This window comes from Candoia aspera, chromosome 2, assembly GCF_035149785.1.
Source record: "Candoia aspera isolate rCanAsp1 chromosome 2, rCanAsp1.hap2, whole genome shotgun sequence".
NCBI lineage: Eukaryota > Metazoa > Chordata > Lepidosauria > Squamata > Boidae > Candoia > Candoia aspera.
This window is the reverse complement of record NC_086154.1, coordinates 162099733-162121746: the sequence shown is the minus strand read 5'-3', so window position 1 is coordinate 162121746 and position 22014 is coordinate 162099733. Positions and strand designations below refer to the sequence as shown.

The following is a 22014-nucleotide window of genomic DNA, read 5'->3' as shown; positions in this document are numbered from 1 at the left end:
GGGTTTTATCTTTAGGTCAGCACACAGCTGTGGCATTTGTGCTATATACTTGAAATTAGCATGACCAAATCTCCTGTGCATCAGGTGTACACATTGGTCATGATATGGCATGTTGCCAACTGCAGCCTTGCAGCTTGGCTTCCTTGCATTTTGCACAATGTACAAGGAGTCCTTTAATATACCAGGAGCACACAATTGTCCATGTTTACGTATCTCACAACCATTTTTCTTAAATGTTATGACATACCCTCTTGCAGCCAATTGTGCCACAGATAAAAGGTTTGATTGTAAATTTGGCACATACAAATTTGGCACATACCTTTTACAGTTTCTCCCAAGCAGGATAAATACAAGTCACCTTGTCCCATAATTTTGGTCACAGACCCATCAGCCAAAGATACACTTTGTCTTTCAGTTTTAGACAGTGACACAAAAGAGCTGTTACAAGTACATAAATGACAACTGGCCCCAGAATCTAACACCCATACATCAGAATTACCCTTCTCAGCAACCTGTGCAATTTGGCTTGTCTGAAGAGCCTTCTTCTGTGTTGCCCTTGCATTCTTCTTCTCTGTCTTTCTAGTCTTGGGTCTCAAGGCACAGTCTTTCTGCAAATGTCCAGCTGAACCACAGGTGAAGCATCGCTGGCTGGCTAGCGCTGTGGCCTCAGCTTCCTTTCCCTTCCTTTCCCTTGTTTTCTGGTATTGCAGCTTTCCAGAAGAGATGGGGGGGATCTTTTCTCTCTCTTCTCCCATTCAGCGAGTAAGCGCTGTGTAACATACGACGGGGTGAGGTCTGCTTCAGGCATAGCCTCCAGGGTACAAATCAGTGTGTCCCACGTTTCATTCAGTGAGGACAGGAGGATGTAGGATTTTGTGAGAGGTGTAAATTCCATTCCTCTCTCCTGCAACTCAACAAACAGCTGCTGAATATAATGCAGGTGCTCAGGAAGGCTATCTCCTTCTGCAAGGTAGGCTTTGTACAGCTTTTTCGTCAGAGTAACTTTACTCCCTGCTGTTGCCTTTATATACAAGTCTCTTAAAGCGTCCCAAAGTTGCTTTGCAGACTGCATACCTCACATGTGGACTCGCTGATTGTCCTCAACTCCCAAGATAATGGTGGCTCTAGCCCGCTCATCCTGTCTCAGCCATTCAGCACTGGGATTTTGGGGGGTTTGCTCACCAATTGGCAGCCAAAGATTCTCTCTGCGAAGATACATCTCCATCTTCAGGGCCCAATTCAAATAGTTGGTCTCTGATAGGCGCTCCAGAGGCATCGCTGATGGCTGGGAGGTAGCCATGGCTTCTTCCTTCTTTTGCAAGTCACCTCCGCTGGCTTCTTTGTCCTGTAGACTGGCAGTTGCTGGAAAATCTCCAGGTGGCTCCAAAGAAAATCTTCACAGGTCTTTGCTACCTGCCTTTAAATTGTGCATGAGGTGTGGAGCTGATCTCTCTATTCTCTCTGGGGTTTACTGGGCTTACCGGGCTGTTTACTGGGCCCATAACCTATTGGCAGATTTCTTGGAAAGCCTTTGGCCCAGGAGAGATCAGAAAAGTCACACACCAGGCATTTCTATAAAAATAATTTTATTTATGGAAAACAAAACACAGGCTCTCAGTGAGAGCTGCTTGACTCTCTACATGCCTACACAGAAAGGAAACAGAAACTAAAACAAGTCCAGGCGAGTTCTTCCCCCCAGGTGCAAAAATTAACATTTGAAAAGGGGACAGTTGAATTCAACCTCTTCACCTGGCCAAAATGATTAGTTACCATAGTAACCTTAATCTGTAGTAGAAAACATTAACAAATACTATCCATACTTATCAAAAATTAAAGTGTATTACTGTGGCAGCTAATGTGAAGGCATTTATTTATTTATTTATCAAATTTGTCACCACCCTTCTAGATGGGGGCATGTGATTAGGTCCCCTGTGTGATAGCACCCCAGTATAGAATATTTTGCTGTGGGAAGCTGACCAGCAATGGTCTTGCTGAGAGGGGGATGTTTTTTGATGATTCTTTTAGTACATTTGCTCCTCTAATGTTAATCTAGTCCTCCTTTTTACTTCACATTATCTTTTACTCTACTTTTTTCTGTTAGCTTTTATCATAGATAATTTGTTTTCTGCTTGTAGGTTACCAGGATACAGACATTTTGGTTATACAGAAGTATTCTTTCTCATTTTCCAGGGAAATGACAAGTTCTCCAAAAGCATTATTTAATCATAATACTGCTGTCCAAATGATCAGCTATAACTCCAGTAATTCCTGATCATTTGGATTATAGTACAAAGAGGTGATAAGGTTAGATTAGTCTGCTTCTGAGAGAGAACTTCCACAAACATACTCTGTTCAGTGTGAATGCTTTTTTAAGATACCTTGGTTTTTCCTTCATAGAGGGTTGCCCTCAAACCATCACAAGGAAGGTGAAATGCATGCACATAGAAAATCCAGACTTTGCCACAGTCATAACAAACTGTGAGGACAGCGCTTGTTGTGCTATTTTTGCTGACGGCACTTCAATTATATCCAAACCACAAGGAACATACCAGGTGAGTCAGAAATTAAGAAGGTCCGTTGAGAGCTTCAGACTCCTTTTATCTCAGTATTCTGTTTGTCTCAGTGCTTTCCATTCCCTAGCATTTCAGTTCAATCCTAGCCTTCAGGAATGGATGGCATGCAAATAAAGTGAGTAAGTAAATAAATGAGGGACGCGGTGGCGCTGCGGGTTAAACCGCTGAGCTGCCGATCGGAAGGTCGGCGGTTCGAAACCGCGTGGTGGGGTGAGCTCCCGTTGCTCGTCCCAGCTCCTGCTCACCCAGCAGTTCGAAAACATGCAAATGTGAGTAGATCAATAGGTACCGCTTCGGCAGGAAGGTAACGGCGTTCCGTGTCGTCATGCTGGCCACATGACCCGGAAGTGTCTCCGGACAATGCCGGCTCTAAGGCTTAGAAACGGAGATGAGCACCGCCCCCTAGAGTCGGACACAACTGGACTTTACGTCAAGGGAAACCTTTACCTTTACCTTTAAGTAAATAAATAGTCTAACCATTGCTATGAAAAGCAATTTACATGCAGCTCCTGAAACTAACACTGAAGAAATGATTATTCTAGAAAGGGAAAAGCGCAACAGGCAACAAAGAGTGAGAGGAACACCAAGTAAGCAATTATACCAAGTGGGTCAGATATAAAAGGTTGAACTACTTGTTTTTCATGCAAACTCATCCTGATTACAGTTGGGCTTCCCAGAGTGCCTGCTAGATACGCTGCTACTCCTGTAATTTTAGATTTTTTTTTTTAGTGCCATGCTAGGAAGAGGTACAGCACAGTCTTTATTTGCAAGAATACTCCTGAGCCTCCATAGACTTAAGAGAGCTAGAGGAGATACCATCTGGATATTCCCTGTGTTTGTTTGTTTGTTTATTTATTTATTTTTTAAATTTGTACTACCGCCCATCTCCCTCCACAGAGGGACTCTGAGCTGTTTACAATAAATTAATCCATGTTTATGTATAACTTTTGCCTGATTTTCATTTTAGCTGACTTGCTTGCTTTTGGTGTAGTGTTATGTTTTGCCTTTTTGTTCATGTGTGATATAGTTGAATCTTACTCTGAGCTTCATCAGTTGCCTGCTGTGAAGTTGATATTTTATTATTTGGGACTCAGTATCTTGGTAACATTTCTTGTTTCTGAGCCTCATCAGTTTGAAGTAGGTGTTGGAGCCTAAAACTAAGTGCAAAATAGTAGTTTTGCATTGTAAAACTCAGATTCCACAATCCCTTTATCCTTAAACTCACAAACAAATTACATTTCTTTTAGGCTTACTAGTTTGCCTTTTTAAAAAAACCTGATATTTTGTGGCTAAGGGTGCACATCGTGGTAACTTCTGTCAGAGCTTCATAATATTCTTTTGAAATTGCAAACCTGATCACTAGTCCCAAATGCTGAAGACCTCTGAAGTACTGAAGACCCAGGCATGTTTTCTGATAGCTGAATTTCTTCCTTTATTATTGTGATAGATTTTGCCCATAAACAAAGGCTCCCTCTTCATTGATGAAAATTACTCTGCAGTTTACTCTTCAGAGGCATTTGAAAAAAATGATAGTGAACCAACATCCAGTGATGAGAACCAGCATGTAGGGAAATACATTATGAAACACAATTCCAGGGTTGCCTGTGAGATGGCAGACCTGGCAGGAAATATTTTCAAGGTAAAATGGAAAGGTTATTTTTCAAATTATTTAATGCTTTGTTCTATGTAACTGATTTTAAAGTTTCTTAATGGATTAACTATTTGGCTTTTAACTGTGATGCATTTAAAAATGCTTAACCAGAATATCGCATAAATGAGGTTTTTTTCTATATTTTGCTGCTTGGTAATCAAAAGTTCATTCCTCTCCAGACCCTAATTGATATTTCATCAATTTATGAATCTGGAATATAGACAATTATAATAATGTACTCAAGCCAAAATGACTTCAGATAATCCCATTCCAGAAATTTCAGTACTGATATATTGTACTCTGCACTGGCAGCTTTACTTGCCTGTAGCATGGACTGCTTTAAAAAAATAGAGTAGTTTCAGTATTATCTATTAGCACTGGAGGAACATTGGAAAGAAACCATTTTTATGACTTTGTATAATTTTTCTGTACAGAGTGGAAAACCGCTCATTATCTACAGGCAATCCTCAATTTACGACCATTCATTCAGTGACTGTTCAAAGTTACAACAGTGCTGAGAGAATGGTGGTTACAACCAGTCCTCAGAGTTCGGGATGTCCCAGCACCCCCTAATGTGCAGTCATGTGATTGCAATCTGGGCACTTGGCAACCGCCTTGCACTTACAACCGGTTGTAGCACCCCTTGATCACGTGATTGCCACGTGTGACCTTCCCTGCTGGCTTCCCCAGAAAGTCAGTGGGGAAGCCAACAAGGAAGGTTGCAAGTCACTGGGGTAAGTCTCCTCCACCTGCATACCCATCCCCAGACCCTCTGCACTTGCACCATGCTGGCCACTCGCACATCCCCATGCACCCCACTGACCCTTGCCACGCCTCCCTTGCACCCTCGCACACCACCTCGCCCCTCTGTGCACCCTCCCCAAGCCTCACTGCTCCTCCCTCACACCTTTGCACACCACCTCGCACCCTCACGCACTGTCCCAACCCTTGCCATGCCTCCCTCGTATCCCCATGGACCCTGCCCAACCCTCGCTGCACCTCACTCACACCCTGCACACCCTCCCTAACTCTTGCACATTCCCATGCGTCCTTGCTCACCCTTCCTGAGCCTTGCCACATCTCCCTCGCACCTTCCTCCACCCAGCAGCAGCCACTTAACTGGGTTAAGTGCAATGCTTGCAAGCCATCCGGAACTTGCAACTTCCTGCTGGCTTCCCCACTGACTTGGTTGTGGGAAGCCAGCAGGAAGTTGCCTCGCCTAATGACCACAGGATTCAGTTAACAACAGCAACCAGGACTGCAAGGATTGCCATTGCTAAGCGATGTGGTTGCGCTTTACAACCACATTGCAAGCAACAGAAATTCCGCTCCCAATTGTCGACGACTATCTGTAATTAAGGGTTACATATTTCTGTCCTGCTTCTTTCCATTGCTCCATTTAGATCATAATTAATTCTCTTACCCTCATTCCTACCCCCAACAGCCTGAAATCACAAATTGGCTAGGAGCCATTTCATTACTGGCATAAATTTGGCCTATTGGTGGGGTTAAAAACCAAAAAAGGACTGTAAATTCACTCCTGACTCTTCCTATGATTTTACAGGATTACTGGAAGGCATAAAGGATTGCCTACCTGTTATAGTGGATTGCTTTATTATGACTCAGTTCAAGATCTGAAGCAGAATTTCATTGGGGGTTATTTTTTGAAGGTTTGGATGTCTCTTCCTTGACTATAAGGGGGAAATTAAGTACTAGCTATAACTGCATATTCTGTCCTCCATGGAGTTTCCCCTTTATGCAGAGCTTTGCCTATAGGAAATTTAATACTTCCTCAATTTTTCGTTATGGTTTCTGGGAGTATAGAGAAGCTAGACTGGAGATTGACATTAATAAGGGTAGCTATACCACCTTTTGGCCTCCTCCTCTCCTTACTTGGGGTTGGTTTAATCCAATTGCTGTGGAAGCTATCCAGGTTGGGCTTATTTAGAGCCCAAGTTTCTTGCAAGAGTATCTTGACAACTAAGTGTAGAAATCACAATCTTTGGTAATAGCTGTCCATCCAGCTATGTTCCATGTAATAAGGGAGAGGGGGCCGATTTTGAAAGATAATCAGTCTCTTTGCTCTGGGAGTGTTGCAGGAGAAAGTTCCTGCGATAGAGAGATGGCTGAAAATGTTGCCTAGTCTGGCAATGAAACATCTCCAAGAAAACAACAAGGCTCAGAGAGCATCAAGGACTCCACAGAGGACTTCAGTGGGACTTTTTACATGTTTATAGGGACGGTGCTTCGGCATGCACACTACCAAAGATCGCAGTGTTCAAAAGGAACTTAGGGAAGAATCGTTAAGAAAAAGTATTTTTTTTTCTATTGCAGGTAATGGCAGATGGTAGCACATCTGTATTCATTCCTACCATTGATACTGATAGCAAAGAATCTGAACCCACAGAAATTCAGACTCCTGTGATATATGGGGAACATACACCCAGGTATGTTGTGCGTAAATGTTGTGGGCTTAATTGTAACTCTTCAGGTAAATTTTTTCTTACTCATAATTTGCTTTGCATAATTGAACTGATCGCATTTGTGGAACTGATCTAGATTCTTCATTGTCCATGCTGATGGGTCAGGAACTGAACTCCTCCGCACCAAAGATGTAGAAGAATATCTGGCAATGGCATACAGTGATCCCAATATAGCTGTTCTTAAGGAGCCAATACGCCCAGGTAGGAATGCCTCATTTCACTGAGATGTCTCTTGTTTCTCTGAGCCTTATTCCAGAATTAGATTTTTGCATTTTAATAAGCAAGCCCGAAAGCAGGATTTCTTCTGAACAGATACCTATACAGTTTTGCTGTAAATGTATATATGCATTTTTAAAAAAATGTCAGTTTCAAAGTTGTTTGTTGTTGTTTATTCGTTTAGTCGCTTCTGACTCTTCGTGACTTCATGGACCAGCCCACGCCAGAGCTTCCTGTCGGTCGTCAACACCCCCAGCTCCCCCAGGGACGGGTCCGTCACCTCTAGAATATCATCTATCCATCTTGCCCTTGGTCGGCCCCCCTTCCTTTTGCCTTCCACTCTCCCTAGCATCAGCAGCTTCTCCAGGGTGTCCTGTCTTCTCATTAGGTGGCCAAAGTATTTCAGTTTTGCCTTTAATATCATTCCCTCAAGCGAGCAGTCTGGCTTAATTTCCTGGAGGATGGACTGGTTTGATCTTCTGGCAGTCCAAGGCACTCTCAGAATTTTCCTCCAACACCACAATTCAAAAGCATCGATCTTCCTTCGCTCAGCCTTCCTTATGGTCCAGCTCTCGCAGCCATATGTTACTACAAGGAACACCATTGCTTTAACTATGCGGGCCTTTGTTGTCAGTGTGATGTCTCTGCTCTTAACTATTTTATCGAGATTGGTCATTGCTCTTCTCCCCAGGATTAAGCGTCTTCTGATTTTCTGACTGCAGTCAGCATCTGCAGTAATCTTTGCACCTAGGAATACAAAGTCTTTCACTGCTTCTACATTTTCTCCCTCTATTTGCCAGTTATCAATCAAGCTGGTTGCCATAATCTTGGTTTTTTTGAGGTTTAGCTGCAAGCCAGCTTTTGCACTTTCTTCTTTCACCTTCATCATAAGGCTCCTCAGTCCCTCTTTGCTTTCAGCCATCAAAGTGGTATCATCTGCATATCTGAGATTGTTAATGTTTCTTCCAGCGATTTTAACTCCAGCCTTGGATTCCTCAAGCCCAGCATGTCGCATGATGTGTTCTGTGTGCAAGTAGGGTGAGAGTATACAGCCCTGCCGTACTCCTTTCCCAATCTTAAATCAGTCCGTTGTTCCGTGGTCTGTTCTTACTGTTGCTACTTAGTCATTATACAGATTCTTCAGGAGGCATACAAGATGACTTGCTATCCCCATACCGCTAAGAACTTGCCACAATTTGTTATGGTCCACACAGTCAAAGTGTAATGATTGCCCTAGCCCAAATACTCAGACTCACAAGAGGCTGCTATATGAAATCTGATTTATTAAAGAACTAAAGGCAAATACAGAGAAAGCTGAGAATGAGCAAAAGCGCGCCAAATACAAACTTAAACCCTTGGTACAAACGTATCCCGCCTCCCTCGTAACAGCCCCGCCCGGCACAGGTGCAAGCAATCGTCAGAGTTGCTAGCCTGGGAAAGTAACCTTGAGCGCAGTAGATAATGCAAATACATTCCAGAGCAAAGCCAAAAGATAAGTACTCCCATCCTCCCGAGAAAGATGAAACACGCATCCTGCTAATGACATGCGAAACGTTACGATGTATCAAAGACATTGAAACGGCGAACATGACATACCGCCCCCCTAAAAATACCCCTAGGGACCCGGCTTAGTGGGATAAGCAGAGTGGAAACGGGCAACTAGGACAGGGGAAGCCACATCTGGTGCAGCGACCCACTCTGGATGAGGGAAATGTTTCCAACGAACTAGGTATTGCAGAGTATTGCGAAGGCGTCTAGAGTCCAAAATTTCTTTAACTTCATAGTGTTGCTGACCGTCAATCATGATGGGGGTTGGAGGTGGAGGTTGGCGATGCCAGCGGTCAGAAGGAATAGTCGGTTTGAGCAAACTGCAATGAAAAACAGGGTGTAAGCGTTTGAGGTTATGAGGCAAGTCAAGTTTAAAAGTCACAGGGTTAATTTGAGCGGTAATTGGGAAAGGACCCACAAATTTAGGAGCCAGCTTCTTGGAAGGTTGTGAGGACTTTATGAACTTGGTGGAAAGGTAAACCGAGTCCCCTACTTGAAACGCCGGCTGAGGAGCACGCTTCCGGTCAGCATACTGTTTGTAATCCAATTGTGCCTCAGCTAGTGCCTTTTGAATCATTGGCCAGGAGTCTGCCAGTTGCGACGCCCAATCACCCGGAGTGGCCGATCCGCCCGAAGGCTGCGGTAGATCAGGGATAGGTACAAAGTCTTTGCCTTGGGCCACCCGAAATGGGGTTTGGCCGGTGCTTTGATGCACTGCATTGTTGTAAGCCACTTCGGCAAAAGGGAGGAGGTCTACCCAATTGTCCTGCTGGTAATTCACAAAAGCTCGAAGGTACTGCTCCAGAGTAGAATTTAAAGCCTCTGTGGCCCCATCCGTCTGGGGGTGCCAAGCCGTGGACAGGGCTTGCTTCGTTCCCAACAATTTGAGGAACGCCCGCCAAAATTGTGAGGTAAATTGTGTGCCCCTGTCCGAAATTAAGCGGGAAGGACATCCGTGTAGCCTGTACACGTGTACTAGAAACAGGCGGGCCAATTGACGTGCCGACGGAATGGACACGCAAGGGATGAAGTGGGCTTGTTTTGAGAAATAGTCTTTGACCACCCAAATGACAGTTTTGCGTTGACTGGGTGGTAATTCAACAATAAAGTCCATGGAGATTTCATCCCAGGGGCAAGAAGGGGCAGCCACCAGCTGCAGCAGTCCTTGGGGCTTCCCCACCTTGCGCTTAGACATCGCACAAACAGTGCAGGAGGCAATATAGTCTTTGACATCCTTACGTAATGTGGGCCACCAGAACTGCCTCCTAACAAGGTGCAAGGTTTTTACAAAACCGAAGTGACCTGCCAGTTTGTCATCGTGTGAACGTAGTAATACCTCTTTTCTGAGGTTTTCAGGGACGTAGAGGCGGTCGGATTTCCAAGCGAAGCCTCGGTCAAAAGTAACATTGTTTTTATTTGCCAGCAACCAAGTATCTGTTTTCAGTTCTTTTAGAAACTTTTGTTGCAACTGGGAAGGAATTGACAAAGCGCTCGGCTGGGCGGCGTCCGCAGCGGGTTGCTGCTGCGCGTGCGTTTGGCTACGCGTCACAGCCTGCATACCCAATTGGGGCGCTGTCCACAGGGTGCTAACCACTTCTGGCTCTGCCCCCAAGTCCTGAGGTTGCCTTGACAACGCATCAGCCAGGAAATTCTTTTTCCCCGGAATAAACTTCAAATGAAAATTGAACCGATTAAAAAATTGAGCCCAACGGACTTGTTTCAGGCTCAGTTTTCGAGGGGTGCTAAGAGCCTCCAAATTTTTATGGTCAGTCCACACCTCAAAGGGGTGATTCGCCCCTTCTAACAGATGCCGCCAAGCTTCCAACGCGGCTTTTACTGCGAATGCCTCCTTTTCCCATACATGCCAACGTCGCTCAGTCTCTGAGAACTTGCGGGACAAGTAGGCACATGGCTTGAGGCATCCTGTCCCATCTTGTTGCATCAACAATGCCCCAATGGAATAATCGGAGGCATCCGCCTGCACCACAAACGGTTTGGAGGGATCAGGATGTTGCAAAATGGGCTCTTTGATAAAAGCTGCTTTCAGCCGCTCAAACGCCGTTTGACAAGCAGGCGTCCAGCGCAACAGCGCCCCTGGATTCTTTACTCTCCGAGTATCTCCCACACCCTTGGTTCGGAGCAGTTCTGTTAGTGGCAAGGCAAGTTCAGCAAATCCCCTTATGAATAATCTGTAGTAGTTGCTGAACCCCAGGAAACTTTGAAGTTGTCTGCGGGTGCGGGGGCTTTCCCAGTCCATGATAGCCTGCACCTTGGCAGGGTCCATTTCTATGCCTTTATCTGAAATTCTATACCCCAAATAGTCAATTTGTGTCTGGTGAAATGCACATTTAGACAGTTTGGCATACAATTCTGCTGATCTGAGTTTACTCAGCACTTTTTTTACCAGAGACACATGCTCTTCCATGGTTTCAGTATAAATCAATACATCATCCAAATACACCAATACCCCTTTAAACAGATGTTCATGCAGTACTTCATTGATCAGTTGCATAAATACCCCAGGGGCCCCAGCCAAACCAAAAGGTAACACCTTATACTGGAAAGCTCCCAACGGGCAATTGAAGGCAGTTTTCCACTCATCGCCCTCCTTGATGCGTACACGATAGTAGGCTTCTCTTAAATCAAGTTTAGAGAAGATCTTTCCCTTAGCCAGATGTGACAACATGTCCTTGATCAATGGCAAGGGATATTTATTGGAAATTGAGACGGCATTTAATCCGCGGAAATCGGTACAGAGTCTCAATGTCCCATCCTTTTTTGGGCGAAAGAGAACCGGCGCCCCCACCGGTGAATTCACCGGCTCGATGAATCCGCGCGCCAAATTTTTGTCCACAAAGTCTCGTAACAGAGTCAGTTCCTTTTGTGTCATGGAATAAATCTTTGGCTTGGGCAATTGGGTGTTGGGCACCAGTTCAATGGCACAGTCCGTCTTTCTATGGGGGGGTAATTGGTCGGCTTCCTTTTCGCCAAACACATCAGCAAACGTCTTGTACTCTGCCGGCAAGCCTTCCAGAGGAGGGGCCGAGACATGCGGAGTCGCAGCTGCCGCAACCCCCACCATCTCCTCTGGGGCACCCTTCCCCTCAGTCGCTTGGTAGAACCCATCCCTAAACGTGATAGTCCGGTAAACCCAGTTTATTTGGGGATTTTGCTGAACCAAGGCACCCCCAACACCACCAAGGGACCCCCTACTGGAGCCACGACAAAAGACAAACCTTCCTGATGGCTGCCCAGCTGCAAGGATACCCGCCCTGTGAAATGGGTGACCGGTTTGCCCCCTGCCATGGACCCATCCAGCTGTGTAAAGGCGATGGGTCGCTGTAAAGGGAAAGTGGGTAGCTCCAGAGTCGCTACCACATCAGGGTGCATTAGACACCGGGAACACCCCGAATCAATCATGGCCCATACTTCTACAGTCTTGGATTGGGAGCCCAACTTCAACTTCACCGTGAGAATGCGGTAACTGCCACTCACCGATGAAGGCTCGTGCCCTTCTTCCACCACCTGCCCTGCGGCGCCCTTTAAAGCAGGTGGCTGGCGTTTCCCGCCGGCTGCAGGATTTCGGGCTCACCCTCCTCCTCGTAGAACATCGCATCGTCTCCCACGGTTTCAGCCACCGCAGCTTTCTGCTTCCTCGGCAGGGCAGGGGACTTCGTCGGCGGCTTGCCGAGCCGTTCCTCTCCCTTTGCCTTCGGGCACGCCGCCACTCGATGCCCCTCTTTACCACATCTCAGACACAGGCCTTTTGCATACCGCTTCTCTCGCTCCTCATCCCAGGGTCGTTGTCCTGGTCTCCCCCCGGTGCTCGATGGGCGGATGGGCTTCACCTCCCGCCCCGATTTGGCGGTCTTTCGATGGGCGAAGATCTCATGGGCATGCTCAGCCCTCCCCGCCAGTTGGATCCATTCGTAAAGCGTATATGGGTCGTCCCTCCCCAAGGACCAGCGCAGCACCTCTGTATTCAGGCCATCCTTGAATAGCTCGATAATGGTGGCTTGGGACCAGTCATCCACCTTCCCAGCAAGCGCTTTAAACTCCAGTGCATAATCAGCCACGGATCTTGACCCCTGCTTAAGTTCCTTCAGAGCTCGCTTTGCCCTCTCTTTCGCCAAGGGATCCTCGAAGTGTTGTCTCAATGCCCAGAGGAACTCATCGAATTTCTCCAGTTCAGGCGCTTCCGACTGGCACATCTGGACATACCAGTCTGCCGCCCTCCCTTTCAGCTTGGTGGCAATGGTGATGATCTTTGCCTTTTCCGATTGAAAAAGCGACCCCCATTCCTCCATGTAGGCTTTAGCATTCATCAGGAAAAATGAGAGTTTGGTTGGGTCCCCATCAAACTTGACAGGGAAGTCTCTCATCCCGCCCCCCACCGGGCTGCGCCCCGCCACCGGGGCTGCAGGGGTTGGTACCTCCCGGGCTCGCGGCGGCGCGGGGCCCGGGGGCGGCCGCGCCGGTGATGCTGCGATTTCCATCTGGACCGACTGGTCCCCCTCGCGCCTCCGCGCCGGCCGCCGTTGCTCCGGGGACCGCCCATGGGACGAAGGGGTTGAATGCCGCTGGCTTGATCCTTCCCGGGTTTCTCTCAACGAGGTCACATCTAGGCTCAGCTGCTTCAGTATAGTTTCTAACGAGTCCATTTTTGACTCCAGTACTCGGATACGATCCGGGGTGGGGGAGCCCTCCGTTGGCTGCACCTGCACCACGGTGGGGGATAATGGGTATCTCTGCCTCCAGGATGGGCCCCCTGCCACTGTGACATCCCCTTGGGTCTCTTCCCAGGTGACCAGCTCACCCGGAGAATTTACGGTAGTCTCCGGGGCGGTTTTCAGACCCTCGGCTTCACCCTCTGACTCGGAGCTCGCCTCTTCTAGGATGGCTGACAGCTCCCCCCCCTGGGACGGTCGGTCGGGCCGCCTCACGGTCGAGTCCGGTTCCCCTTCTTCCATCATCACGATGTCGGGTTCGGTCATCGCTGGCGCTCTCCCTCACAGGGAGACTTGTCTTTTCCTGGACAGGGGCCAGCGGAGTTGGGATCTTAGATTCTCAGCTTTATGTAATGATTGCCCTAGCCCAAATACTCAGACTCACAAGAGGCTGCTATATGAAATCTGATTTATTAAAGAACTAAAGGCAAATACAGAGAAAGCTGAGAATGAGCAAAAGCGCGCCAAATACAAACTTAAACCCTTGGTACAAACGTATCCCGCCTCCCTCGTAACAGCCCCGCCCGGCACAGGTGCAAGCAATCGTCAGAGTTGCTAGCCTGGGAAAGTAACCTTGAGCGCAGTAGATAATGCAAATACATTCCAGAGCAAAGCCAAAAGATAAGTACTCCCATCCTCCCGAGAAAGATGAAACACGCATCCTGCTAATGACATGCGAAACGTTACGATGTATCAAAGACATTGAAACGGCGAACATGACACAAAGGCTTTAGAATAGTCAATAAAACAGAAATAGATGTTTTTCTGAAACTCCCTGGCTTCTTCCATTATCCATCGGATATTGACAATTTGGTCCCTAGTTCCTCTGCCTTTTCTAAACCCAGCTTGTACATCTGGCAATTCTCGCTCCATGAATTGCTGAAGTCTACCTTGCAGGATCTTGAGCATTACCTTACTGGCATGTGAAATGAGTGCCACTGTTCGATAGTTTGAACATTCTTTGGTGTTTCCCTTCTTTGGTATGGGGATATAAGTTGATTTTTTCCAATCTGATGGCCATTCTTGTGTTTTCCAAATTTGCTGGCATATAGCATGCATTACCTTGACAGCATCATCTTGCAAGATTTTGAACAGTTCAGCTGGGATGCCGTCGTCTCCTGCTGCCTTGTTATTAGCAATGCTTCTTAAGGCCCATTCAACCTCACTCTTCAGGATGTCTGGCTCTAGCTCACTGACCACATCGTCAAAGCTATCCCCGATATTGTTATCCTTCCTATACAGGTCTTGTGTATATTCTTGCCACCTTTTCTTGATCTCTTCTTCTTCTGTTAGGTCCTTGCCATCTTTGTTTTTGATCATACCCATTTTTGCCTGGAATTTACCTCCAATGTTTCTAATTTTCTGGAAGAGGTCTCTTGTCCTTCCTATTCTATTGTCTTCTTCCACTTCCACGCATTGCTTGTTTAAAAATAATTCCTTCCTCTTCTGGCTAACCTCTGGAATTTTGCATTTAATAGGGCATATCTCCCCCTATCACTGTTGCCTTTTGCTTTCCTTCTTTCTTGGGCTACTTCTAGTGTCTCAGCAGACAGCCATTTTGCCTTCTTGGTTTTCTCTTTCTTTGGGGTGTATTTTGTTGCCGCCTCCTGAACAATGCTGCCAACTTCTGTCCATAGTTCTTCCGGGACCCTATCTACTAAATCCAGTCCCTTAAATCTATTCTTCACCTCCACTGCATATTCCGTAGGAATATTAGTGAGCTCATATCTAGCTGATCTGTGGGTCTTCCCTAATCTCTTTAGTCTGATCCTAAATTGTGCAAGAAGAAGTTCGTGATCTGAACTACAGTCAGCTCCAGGCCTTGTTTTTACCGACTGTACAGATGTCCTCCACCTTTGGCTGCAAAGGATGTAATCAATCTGATTTTGGTGTTGTCCATCTGGTGAAGTACATGTATAAAGCCGTCTCTTAGGTTGTTGGAAGAGAGTGTTTGTTATGCAGAGTGAATTGTCTTGGCAAAATTCTATCAGCCTATGTCCTGCTTCATTTTTTTCTCCCAGGCCATACTTACCTGTAATTCGAGGTGTCATGTGACTGCCCACCTTAGCATTCCAGTCTCCTGTGATGAAAATAACATCTCTTTTAGGCGTGTTGTCCAGTAGGTGCTGCAGATCCTCATAGAACTGCTCTACTTCAGCTTCTTCAGCATTTGTGGTTGGGGCATATATTTGGATCACTGTGATGTTAGATGGCTTGCCCTGAATTCGAATTGAGATGATTCTGTCGTTTTTTGGGTTGTATCCAAGCACTGCTTTAGCCACTTTACTATTAATTATGAAGGCTACTCCATTTCTTCTGTGGTCCTCTTGTCCACAGTAGTAACTTTTCCATGTGTAGGTTGAATCTTTGGGACAGAAAGTAGTTATTACTTATTATATATATATATATATATATATATATATATATAATAAGTAATAACTATATATATATATATATATATATATATATATATATATATATATATATAAATATCCCAGAAATAACTGCTGTGGTTACATGATTGCGTGAGTGTTTTGAGAATTTCCTGAGACTAGAGGCCTCTGACAGGAGGAGATGGGCGGGGATAAATTAGATAGAAAGAAAGAAAGAAAGAAAATATTTATGGACTCTTGACACTTTTCTATAGACTTTATTTTTGTTTTAGAGAATGTTTAAAAAATAAAAAATACATATTTTTTGTATGATATGCATTCTATAGTGCACCCTGCCAGATACCATTAAAATCTAGTTTGCAACTATTCATTTCCATACTATGGATTCCACAGTATAAAGAGCTACCCATATATTCTTTCAGCAAGCATTTCCTAATTTTCTCTCTATCTTTCAAAACAGGAGTCCTAAGCATTATTATTCTCTGCCCTTTGACTGAAACCTCTAAGTGGGTAATGAAAAGAGACTCTGCCACTATCATTCCTTATAATCTCCAGTCCAGGGATTGGCAAAACTTTCCTCCTTTTGAGGTATGTAGCTTTCACATCTGTTTCCTTCAATGCTTGACTATGATATGACACTTTTGATCTTTTAAGTGACACTACATTATCTGTTCACTCCTTCTCTTTAAGCCCTGATTCCAGCTGCATCTGCAGGGATATGTATGTGTCAAAATCTGCAAGATGGCAAGTATGAGATTTTGATCTGAGCCCTTCACCTTTTGTGGATATGTTGATGTCATATGCATGTACACAAAGGATGTGGCTTGGACTATGACATCTCAGTCTGTCATCTTGTAGATGGTGACCACCTGCATGCATGCCCCTGCACATCTCCTTACTAGAGGTGTCTGATTCTTTATTTTACTTCTAAGAACCTTTGTTTATATTTAGTTGAGCTAGATATAAAACACATTTTAATGTACTGCGGTCGGTGAGGACTACCTGTAATTATTTCAGTTTACTAAATTTACTTACATCAAGATATAATTCCTGTTCTGTAAATAGCAAGCATCCCTATCTCTGCCAAAATTTGATTTGATCATAGGCTGCTACTGAACATTTTATGTAGAAGGAAGTCCAATAGGATTACATAATAAGCAATACTCTCCTTTTTCCTTTGTCATCTGGATTAAGAGGAAGACTCCTGGTCCTCCATTTGGAATGCGTGCTTGGAAAGGCCTGGACATTGAGTTCAAGGAATTAGCCAGTTCTCCTGAACCGATAAAAAAAAGTCCAAATGTGCTCCAAATTCGTCGATTAATGCAATATGAGCCACTCAGTGATGAATTAAGATACAAGTTGCAGTCTTCTGTCAAGGTAAGATGAAGCCTGCAAATATACAAATAGGTAACTCATGTAAACAATAAACTAAAATAATAAGTGCAGTTGAACAAAAACTGATCTATAATTACACACAAGTTCTAAATAACTTTAGTTGCAGGATACATAGGATGCATCCTTTTTTTTATACACTACTCAAGTCTCACCAGAAATATATGTATTTTTAAAAAATATTTTTGAATTAAAAGTTACTAAACGTATTCACAAAAATATTTCTGGATCATTCACAATGTGCTATCCTTCATTCCTCCACTGTTCCTCAGCACATGGCAACTTTGCCAAGACCCAATCCACTTGCAATGTTTTGTTTCTGTGAGTAAAGGAGGAAACTACTGAAAGGAGATTCACACAATAATGTATGTGAGAGGGCTGAAAGGAGACAGCCAGTTAAATCCATCTAAGGAGCTGGAGTCAGGCGAACAGAACCAAAGGGAGGCACAAACAGCTTTGCTGTGTGACAGGAGGGCAAATGGGAGAGGAGGCAGGATTTGCTGAAGTGCGAGAATGGAGATGGGCATATATTTGGGACAGATGGTAAGATTTAGACATGAATAAAAGTGTGTGTAGGTACTCCAAACACCCAACAGCAACTTGTTGTTTTCTTCTGTTTATTTCCTCTATTAGCAAAATAGAATTTGTGCTTATGAATTTGGACGTATTAGTCCACTATAAAAATCAAATGAATCATTTTTGAATACTAAAATGATTCTATAAGTATGCAGAAATACATATATTTGTAATTGAAAGGCTCAAAAACTCTAAAATGACCTGTGAATTTCTACACATAAAGAATTTTGATAACAGGCAGTTTTACTGTAGTTGACAGCAGTTAAGACATAAAATATTAAGAAAAATAAGAAGAATGGAAGGTTGAAAAAGAGAGAGGATTGATATATAACAGATTATACTGATTGTCTCTGCCCACCCAAATAGATCTGGCAAAAGGAACATGCTTCAGGTCCCATGAATTAAAAAAAACCATCTTGTGGGACACAGGAAGCATGCCTTTTTGGTCAGTGCCTACTCTATGGAACATGTTACCATCTAAGATTAGATTGAATTGGCCCCAATTCTGCTGGCCTTCCAAAAAGCGCTGGCTCTTTGCCTCGGAATAAGGGTTAGGAAGTTAGTGAAGCCTGGGTGGTTTGTCAGTACTTTTAGTTTTTTAATTTTTGGCCACCATTTCTTTTTCTTTGGATTATATGTTGTGAGCTTTTTACAATTATTTATATCACCATTTTAATCCTAAAGTCTGTTTGCCACCTAGAGTTGCTTTGGTGAGAGGACCAGCCATATAAATCTAAATAAACAAACAAATTTGGAGTATATGAGAATCAAAAGTGCTTCTTGCTTCCAGTTTATCTTGCATAATAGAACCCTTCCATTGCCCTTTTCCTGAGTCCATCCCCTAAGAGGTGGGTATTGAAATTTTCCAGTGTAAATGCAAAGAGACCATATACATCTTCTCAAATATGAAAATTTTATTTAGATATTAAAATATATGAGAGAATTAAAATCTCAAGTCTCTTTACTTCCATTTCTCTTCATAAAACTATCAATTTGATACAGCTTTAGAAACCTTGTGCTAGTTTCCTCACTGATATTATGAAATTCAATCAAATTTGGCAAGGTTGTTGAAAAGAATATTCATTTACCTAATATTACTTTTCATATCTACTATAACTTACCCTGATGAAATATGCTTACTCAAAGGTAACTCCCACTGGGTTCAGTGAAAATTGCTCCCTAGGCAACTGTATAACGAATCACATTAGAGATTTCAAGGCTTGGAAAAAATGTTTTTTCTTTCTCCCCAATTGGTGTGTGTGAAATATACTTTTAAATTATTTATATAATAATTTAGATGTGAAAATTTGGTCTGTGCTTATAAATGCACTCCAGAAAAAAATTGAATTAACAGGAATTCATCAAGAAGCAGGTCTCGCTAAAAAACAGATCTTTAATTTTAGAAATCCATGAAAAATAATGCAATTATAAATGATCCCAGTAAGCTGCTGATAGTGATACTACTTCAGATTCATATAATTAGACTAGTTAAATAATGTTTCATGCTGCAAAATGTATGCTGACATTTCATCCACTCCCCATTTTATTTTCCTGAAAATTGGTGCTTTCTATGATTGGATGCAGTACAGGAGAAAAACCTGCATCCAGAACTTCTTTTGTTATACTTCAGTGTTCATGGTTTCTTCTATTTCTTAACATTTGGGTTTTGCTTGGATATTTTCCTAATCATACAAAAAAAGAGATACCACAAGAAATGTTTAAGGTAGACATTGTATGTTTTATTAAATAGGAACTGTATTTGTTAAGGTTGTTAAAATTAGTTGTTGCCTTGTTAGGCATACATTGACAAAATCATTAAGCAAGAAGATGAGAGGCAAGAAAGGATGATTAAAGATCCAAGAACGGAACAGGAAAAGAAAAATGCTGCAGACCTTCTCAAGCTAGTTATGGTGAGCAATACCCATCTTTCCTTGTGTCTTTTTCACAGTTCCAGTTGGGGTAGAGGTGGAAACCACAGCAGGCAGGCAACATGTAGCTTCCACCCAACATTCTGTTTGCAGCCCCCAAGGTTGAAATTTGATGGACAAATGTGAATGGCATGATTTGAGTGGAATATTTCAAACTTGAATCAGAAATTTCTGTTTCAGATTCGAAGCAGACTCTTCGTTGGATTGTTGGAAAGTTTTGCAACACTTACAATAAGTGGATGCAGGCTTTCATGGCCAGTGTCAATCCAATGGTGATGAGCCCTTTCACCTCTCGAGATGCCAGCGAGAGTTGCTGGTGAAATGTCAGGAGACCAAATAATTAGACCATGGCCTATTAACCTAGAAACTCATCATCACTGGACTTTCAGTCAGGTTTCTATCTTTTTCAAACAATGCTTTAGAGTTTGAAGCATGGCATTTCGAGCTCAGGATTTTTTTTAACAGAAGACCTTTTGCACAATCTGACTTTCAACTCTTAAAATCCTCCAGAGCCCACCCACCATAAAAAAAAAATCAGCCCACCTCTTCTAGTGAGATGGAAGGCTTCTGCTGGTGAATTTTGGCTCCTTACTGATCTTTAAATGGTTTAAATTATCTAGGTTTATGCATTTATACAAGAAAAAGAACAGTCATAACAATCATATTATTGCTACGGTAGTGGTTAGCTCATTCTGAAGTTTTCTTTTGCCTTCCATTCTCTAACTCCTTTTTTGCAGCAAGTCATAGTTTATAATTACACCCCAACCACTGAATTATGGTTTGCACTTGATTCTGATTCTGTTCCAAACATAGTACAAGAAGTAGATTTTTCTTCATCACCTAATCATGGATTACTACTCTTAAAAATTTATACACAAGTTATACACATGTTGATGCAGGCTTTTTTATAGGCATCTTTAAATTGTGAGTATCTTTGTAAGGGAATTGCAAATAACTACTTTATTTCTTGACAACATTCTGAAATTGCAGACAAAGCTAATATTTCTGGGTATCTATCTTTCCAATTTCATTTTGAGATAATAATAGCATCATCATCATCAATAATAATAGTAGCTGTTCTTATAGAAATAGTAGTTGTATATGGAGAAGGTTGCAGAAATATTCAACTGCCTTGAATGTCTCATAGATAGAAAGAAAGGTATACCCAAAGAAACAATAATGAACAAATAAATGTTCTTATGCTTGAGGAGGTTGGGATGCTTTTATCAAACTGATACACATCTGTAAAATGGACCTAGTTATGAAATTAGAACAGAATTCAAAAGGAAAATATAACTTTTTATGGAAGGAGAATGATTCCTTTTTAAAGCTTTCTGTGTGCTTTTTTAAAAGCAAGTTACATGGAGATGTAAATTACAGACATGTCTCTGGCAAAATTTCAGAGGAAAAGTTGCAAGAGACAAGGAATTATGATGAAATGAAATGAAAATCAATTTGTTGTTCAGTTAGCAATGAAGTCACAAAAAGTGCAATAGGGCAGTTAATTCAATAGTGACATTTAAAGATTAAACAGTAATTTAATCTTCTAAGCAAATATATGTTCCATAGATTGCAAGAAACCTCTTCATGTTCTTGTTCCTTGGAATAGCACAAAGCCCTGAACAGTTTATTACATATTGCTTCAGCATTTTTCTCCTGAGCAAGATTTGAGACCTTCATAAAATCATTTGCTACGATAAATTACATCCTCCTCATTTTTCCCAAGTCTCCCAAACTGGGGCTTTTCATCTATGAAAATTTCAGGGAGACATGTATGACTTTTTGCAGATATGCAGTACTATGTCTTTATTGTCCTATGAATCTTCAGAGTTTTGGGAGGATTCAGTCTTTTTTCCAGGAACTTCATTTCAATTCAAACATTCCTCAAATATGTCAAATCAGCTGCAATGATTTTTAAATTACCTAATCTAATATAATTCTAATGATAGAATTTATATGGCTGTCTATCTTATGCACAATAATCCTAGGCAGCTTTTTGAAATTACCTTTTTAATAGAAAAATCTGTTACTTGTTAAAGACTTAATGTCTTGTTACTTTGGGGAGATTTTGGGAGATTAGTACTATAAAAGGGCACTGATAAAAAATAACACTACAATACTCCCTTTTTCAGGAAAAAGGGTAACTTTTAAAAAGTATTATTGTTTTCTCATTTTTATGTTGCTCATGCAAAACTGTTTTGCTTGTTCTGTTAAATATCTGCTTCAGTTGTTCCACTGTTGTTCCTATGCAAAATAAGGAGGACAGAAATAATCACTTGCCTCCAACACCTCAGGAGATTACATTATTTTTTATTCAGTTCACATTTCATTGATGCTGTATCCTACGCCTGGAGAAAGAAAGATTAGAAAGTCTTTTAAAAATTAAAGGCCAAGGGAATTATTTGTGAAATGCTTTTTTAAACTGAAGATTTCATTTATTATCCTGCTTCACTTCTACAGAAGGAAGAGAAGCACAGTATTGAACATTGATTTATCGATCATATTATTTTTGAGTTCACTTTTACCT

The 22014-nt window shown here is 42.8% G+C and overlaps 1 protein-coding gene across 1 annotated transcript in view; it reads left to right on the top strand.

The window, feature by feature from the left end:
• Positions 1–22014, top strand: part of SPAG17 (sperm associated antigen 17) — a 132604-nt gene that overhangs the window by 80333 nt on the left and 30257 nt on the right. The window contains exons 31-37 of the mRNA XM_063293042.1: positions 2398–2552; positions 4021–4212; positions 6559–6671; positions 6784–6908; positions 16052–16179; positions 16786–16968; positions 19356–19469. Coding sequence (XP_063149112.1) covers positions 2398–2552; positions 4021–4212; positions 6559–6671; positions 6784–6908; positions 16052–16179; positions 16786–16968; positions 19356–19469 — 1010 coding nt within the window. The remainder of the gene's footprint in view (positions 1–2397; positions 2553–4020; positions 4213–6558; positions 6672–6783; positions 6909–16051; positions 16180–16785; positions 16969–19355; positions 19470–22014) is intronic.